Source organism: Rutidosis leptorrhynchoides, chromosome 3 (assembly GCF_046630445.1).
Source record: "Rutidosis leptorrhynchoides isolate AG116_Rl617_1_P2 chromosome 3, CSIRO_AGI_Rlap_v1, whole genome shotgun sequence".
Classification (NCBI taxonomy): domain Eukaryota; kingdom Viridiplantae; phylum Streptophyta; class Magnoliopsida; order Asterales; family Asteraceae; genus Rutidosis; species Rutidosis leptorrhynchoides.
The window spans coordinates 16842617-16848579 of NC_092335.1; the positions used below are offsets into that span (position 1 = coordinate 16842617).

The following is a 5963-nucleotide window of genomic DNA, read 5'->3' on the forward strand; positions in this document are numbered from 1 at the left end:
TAATAATAATAATATAATAATAATAATAATAATAATAATAATAATAATAATAATAATAATAATAATATATATGTATATATACGAGAGAGATTGAGAGTGTGCAACTGAGCCAGAATGATCGAGCTTTTATAGTGTGGCCTGAATTCCCCTGCCATACGATCGCATGGCTAATGTGAGGGGATTCCATGCGATCGCATGGATCCCTTTTCCAGCTCACATATGTATTTTAACTCTTTCTCGTCGACATATTTATTTATTAATATATAATATATGTAATTTAAATAATTAATTATATATTATATTAAATTCTCGTGCATAGTTAACCTGTAATTTTTGTTCCGATAAGTCGTACGTCGTCACTAAACTTATGTCCCGGTTCCGGTTTTTCGAACGCATTTTCGTACGCTTAGAAAACTAGTACTTTTCGTTACGCGACGTGTACCTTTATCAAAACTTAAACTTAATCATTGATAAACTATGTCCTCGAAGTGTAGCTTTAATCAATTAAGTGTTTTGGTTATTTGCTTCTATAAATCATCGTCTCGTAGTATATACATATAGTGATTTTTGAAAATACTGTAGCTTTTCAGGTACTGTAGAAATTCGAAAATACTGTAGCAAATTAGTGTTTTACTGGTTTATCTTAAACGTTTTAGTTAACTTATCTAAATATCAATCGAATCAGTAATCGAATGTTACTATCGTTTACTAAATAACTTGAAATCATATATATATATATATATATATATATATATATATATATATATATATATATATATATATATATATATATATATATATATATATATATATATATATATATATTATATATATATATTGTTCGTGAATCTTCGAGAACAGTCAAAGAATAATTGATTACATGAATATAGTTCCGAAACTTGAGACTCAACATTACAGACTTTGCTTATCGTGTCGAAAACATTAAATCATTCAAAGATAGAGTTTAAATTTGGTCAGAAATTTCCGGGTCGTCACATCAACTCTCAATGAATAAGTTCAAGCTCTGTCAAAATATTTACTCATGATGACAAGATAATGTATAAAATTAGTACTCCGTATTCTATATATTATCTTCAACAAATTGCATATAAAAAAAAATTAATAAAACTTACGTCTTAATTTCACAATGACTAGATGTGTTACATGTTCATACAGACACTAATAAATAGCTACAAGTTCAAGCTCCGTCTCATTAAGCCATGTACAAAGGGTGCTTGTTTGGCGTTTTCATGTGATTTTAGGAATATGTGTGGTTTCATTCGGTGTCTTTACTTATTGGAAGTGTCATTGATTTTCTTCAAGATTGCTCACACATGTTATTTATGGCTACTCCCCCGTATTTTTATGTTGTTTTCTTGCCCCATTGGCACATAGGTTAGTTTGTTGTATTCGTAAATAGAGTTTCGCCCTTTGTTTGTGTGTAGACCTTTAGTGAGATGAATGTTTGAAGTGAATTTAAAGTGCGGAGTTCGAGACAGTTCTTGATTCATTAGAATGTAGTTACTTAATGCCATCTATAATTCTAAGGCGCTCAATTTTCTGGTGTTTCGGTTGGGTCATAATGGGCAAACACGAGTGTTTTAAATGGTATTAATGGTGTTTTATGTTGGTATCATTAGTGGTTCGTGTTGTTGTTTTGTTTTGCTCTTGTTGATCACGTATAGATCGAACACGTGTATCTCTTACAAATGATTGATATTGTAGTTTGCTCAAGTAGATTCTATGATCTATTTAAGTAGATTGTTGAATATATATCATTTGTGATATTACTAGATTTTCTGATCTTCTTCAACATTAATTTATGTTTTTCAACGAAAAGGGAAAAAAAACTTAAGTCATTCACGATTAATGTAATTGGGGATCTATTTCATGTTTGTTTGACATATATTCCTATCTTTTAGTTAAACTTGAATAGCCTTATTTATTTCATCGTTTCTTCTTGTAAAGGTTTCAATTTTAAAATTAAAAATTTGAATTGATATAAACTTAATAATTTTTAACTCAAATAAGTATCAATATATCATATCATGATTTACATATATCATGTATACCATTGCAGGTTTGTCTTACATGTATTCTCACACTTTGTGTGTGGAGCTTGTGTTTAAGTCACGAGTTCGAGCCTCACGAAAACGTGTATGTTCGTAGCATATGACTACAAAGATGGTTAAGCCTCTTTTAGTGATGCCGATAACTTTGACGTTTAAGAAAAACATATATCATATATCATACATGTATCACTACATTATATCATACAATCAAACTCAAGTTTACATATATACAAACAAAGATCCGAAACACCGTGAAACTTGAGCCATTTCTGACTCGGTTTTGTAACCAATCTCTCGATCAAACAAAAATCCACATCTTGATAGATCAATTTGAAATGTTTGACTTTCCAGTTCAAAATTGTGAAATGTTTGACTTTTTCAATTCAAAGCAAGCCCTAACAGTATACCAACGAACCTCACAATAATTCCACTGTACCTCTGTTTTACAGAACCCACAACATAACACAAGCATCGAAATCATCACCTTTTCCAACAACCAATCAAAATCCACGTCACACTTGATTCGAATATAAATTAGAATTTAGGTGTGGAGGTGGTCAAAGTTTCAGTGACATAGCAAGAGTTTATGCCTAAGATCTGATCACAAATCAAGCCTTCAATTCAATGGTGACGAGAACAAACTTAATTAGCCGTCGGATGGCGTTGAAGTTCCGGCAATTATCGATCTCAGCCGTTGGATCACTGAAGATCAAGTTGCTACTGTTATGTTGCTTCGTTTTTACACTAACTTTGCTCGCAAGCCGTACGCCGTCGTTTTTGGGCTGGGGACAAGAAAGTGTTCCGTCTCTTGATCGAACTTCGAGGTTAATTTTAATTTCATTAATTAATTAACTCAATTACTAAATATTTTTTGCCACTACTTACCTGAAGTTGTATATTAAGTCATGAATCTTGTTTTTATGTGAGTATATTGAATATCATATTTTGTGTAAATCCGCATTAATTGCTTTATTTTTTGGAATCGTATTCAATTTGGCAATTATACTATTTTTCACTTGGATAGATCATGAAGTTATTGTTTGTAATTTACTGTATTTAGCGTGTTTTATTTTTGGTAAGTTGAACTACAAATTAATCATACTTAATGCTATACAGTACTCCTAAATTGTTAAGCTCATATTTAATGGCTCATGAACCTCATAATCTCCAAGTTGATAAGCTCAAAGTTCATAAGCTCATAAACTGTAAAATAGAACTTATGAATGTCTACTACGATATGTATCGAGTCGGTTTTGACCTAAGTAAGACTCAGAGAACAATACACTATTACACAAGTTTGATTAGGGCCTTAGGGGTCTGTTTAATCATTCTAATGGTGTTTGCGCTTTAGTTAAGTCTTGGTTTAAGTGAAAAATGTGCGTTCCTTGGCCTTATATTTTAGATGTATATAGTCCCTAATTTGGATATGCTGTAAAAGTATGGGAAATTGCACATGCAAGTCTTGGTTGTGCATATGTTGTTGGAGAATAAGGGATTATGAATCTTCTTAGTTTAGGCTATTTCTTGAGAACAAGTTTATTTATTTCTATTAGACTTCACAGCTCGTTTTGTATTTAACATAAGTAAATCTTTCTGTAGTTTTTGAATAACTATCACAATGTGAATATGGAATGTGAGCTTTAAATGGAGTAATGAGACCCTTAATAATTAAAACTGTTAACTCAAACCTTGTAATCTAAATTGCTCATCTTAATGCATGGTTTACTTTGATTGCTCACACGAACGCTATAGGCCTATAGCTGCTTCAAGAACATATGTTTCAAAGGAAGCTTCCATCATGCTCTTATTAGGAATATAGTTCTTCAATTAACTGGATTATGACACAATACTACAATAGTGTTATTAGTTTGTTAATCTAGACCTTATTATAATGTTATGTGACCCGCCTGCTCCTCGGGATGGTCTAAGGTTCGGATCCCTGTAATGCAGTTCGGGTTTCCGCACGAAAGCGCGTACGTGCGTGGCAAATGAGAGTATTCGATGCCAACAACTTTCCTTTCAAAAAAAAAAAAAAAAAAAATGTTGAAAAGATTTTGATTTTCTTCTTCTACTCGTTGAATGTTTTTACAGTAAAGGGTATACGTTATTGATTAATACATGGAAAAGATATGATCTTCTCAAGCAATCCATTTCTCATTATACGACATGTCCTGGACTGGACTCGATTCACATAGTATGGAGCGAGCCTAATCCGCCTTCAGATCTTCTTGTGAAATATCTAAATCATGCTGTAAAGTCAAATACTAAAGATGGTCGATATGCCGAGTTGGTTTTTGACATAAACAAAGAAGACAGCCTCAATAACAGATTTAAAGAGCTCAAGGATCCAATTACAGATGCTGTTTTTTCCATTGACGACGATATTATATTTCCTTGCAAAACGGTGGAGTTTGCATATACCGTATGGCGAAGTGCACCAGACACGATGGTGGGATTTGTACCTCGAATCCATTTGCTTGATCCATCGGTATGTCTTTCAAATTTTATATGTTGATCACTTATTTAATATTTTAGATATCTTGCTTTGTTAAAATATTTTCTGCATCTTGCTGCATTATAACTTTGTGAGTTCATTACAAATCCTTGCCTGAATCACTCAAGGCTTTGGTTAACTGATGTACTCATTTTTTTAATATTATTTATATTTATATGCAGAGCGAGAAAGAAAATTCATATATCTATGGTGGATGGTGGCCTGTATGGTGGACTGGGACATACAGTATGATACTCTCTAAGGCATCCTTTTTCCACATAAAGTATCTTCGTATGTACTCTAACGAAATGCCTTCATCCCTTTTGGAATATGTAAAGAAGAATAGGTACCCTATCAGATTTTTGAAATTTCCTCACTCATTTTTATCATTCACATCTGTGTAGATTTAACCAAGTGTTATTGTGTCTAAACAGGAATTGCGAAGACATTGCGATGTCGTTCTTGGTTGCTAATGCTACAAGTGCCCCTCCTATATGGGCAAAAGGTAAATTATCTGAAACATAACTTGTCAATAAAGATAACCATTTCGTCACTTTCCTTGATGAATGGGTCGATTTGTGTTATGTTTTTATTTTCAACAGGTCAAATAGGCCAAATGAAAAGATCGAGTTAAAAAGGAAACAGTTGAAATGGGTTGTATGGGTCATAATTCCCACCAAGCGTATATCGAATCTTTAGTCACTTAATGCAAAAAATATTTCAATTATGTTTAAAAAGTTCTTTGGGGACAACCTGGTGTGGCAATTTCGACCCTAACATTAATGTTCCATTCTGATTTTCTGTCTGAATTGGTTTCACAGGTTGATGCAACTCGCCAAAACCATCCTTTGTGAAATTTGTTGTCGTAGGTTAAATAATGTCATCCTTAACCAAATGTTTTTGTGTCTAATTGCAGGCAAGATATATGAGATTGGATCAACAGGAATCAGTAGTCTTGGAGGTCATAGCGACAAAAGGACCGAGTGTGTGAATAGGTTTGTATCTGAGTTTGGCAGGATGCCACTGATACCGACTACTGTGAAGGCCGTTGATAGCCGTGGCACTTGGTTCTGGTGATTCAATATGCTTCTAGAACCTGTCTCGTTCTTCCGTTTCCAGTTTCCGATGTAGTTATATCATTACCACTAGCTTAATTAGCTATCTGTTGTATTCTTCTCCTCCCATTTAAAACGCTGTTAGTATCCAGAAATCTAAACCACGTAGACTAATCCTTACACGGACCACAAACCATGTTAGAATAGGACATATGTATCCTATCAATGCAACTCCTATTCAGCTATTATGTTCCATATTATACAAACCAAGACGAGTGTTATTTCAATCAGTTGTAAATTTGACCCGTGTACTTATGAATGGGTCAATAGGGGTTTTGTTTA

At 33.1% G+C, this 5963-nt stretch overlaps 1 protein-coding gene across 1 annotated transcript; it reads left to right on the plus strand.

Moving 5' to 3' along the window:
* The first annotated feature begins 2476 nt into the window (after positions 1-2476).
* LOC139895785 (glycosylinositol phosphorylceramide mannosyl transferase 1) lies at positions 2477-5963 on the plus strand. The gene is made up of 5 exons (XM_071878322.1): positions 2477-2896; positions 4164-4560; positions 4749-4912; positions 5001-5071; positions 5483-5963. Exons 1-5 carry the CDS (start codon positions 2697-2699, stop codon positions 5641-5643), a joined length of 993 nt encoding a protein of 330 aa, XP_071734423.1. The 5' UTR covers positions 2477-2696; the 3' UTR covers positions 5644-5963.

Coding starts and splice junctions, on each gene's coding strand:
- LOC139895785 (XM_071878322.1), top strand. CDS start 2,697: ATGGTGACGAGAACAAACTTAATTAGCCGTCGGATGGCGTTGAAGTTC. Junction 4,913..5,000: donor GAATATGTAAAGAAGAATAG/GTACCCTATCAG, acceptor GTGTCTAAACAG/GAATTGCGAAGACATTGCGA. Junction 5,072..5,482: donor CCCTCCTATATGGGCAAAAG/GTAAATTATCTG, acceptor GTCTAATTGCAG/GCAAGATATATGAGATTGGA.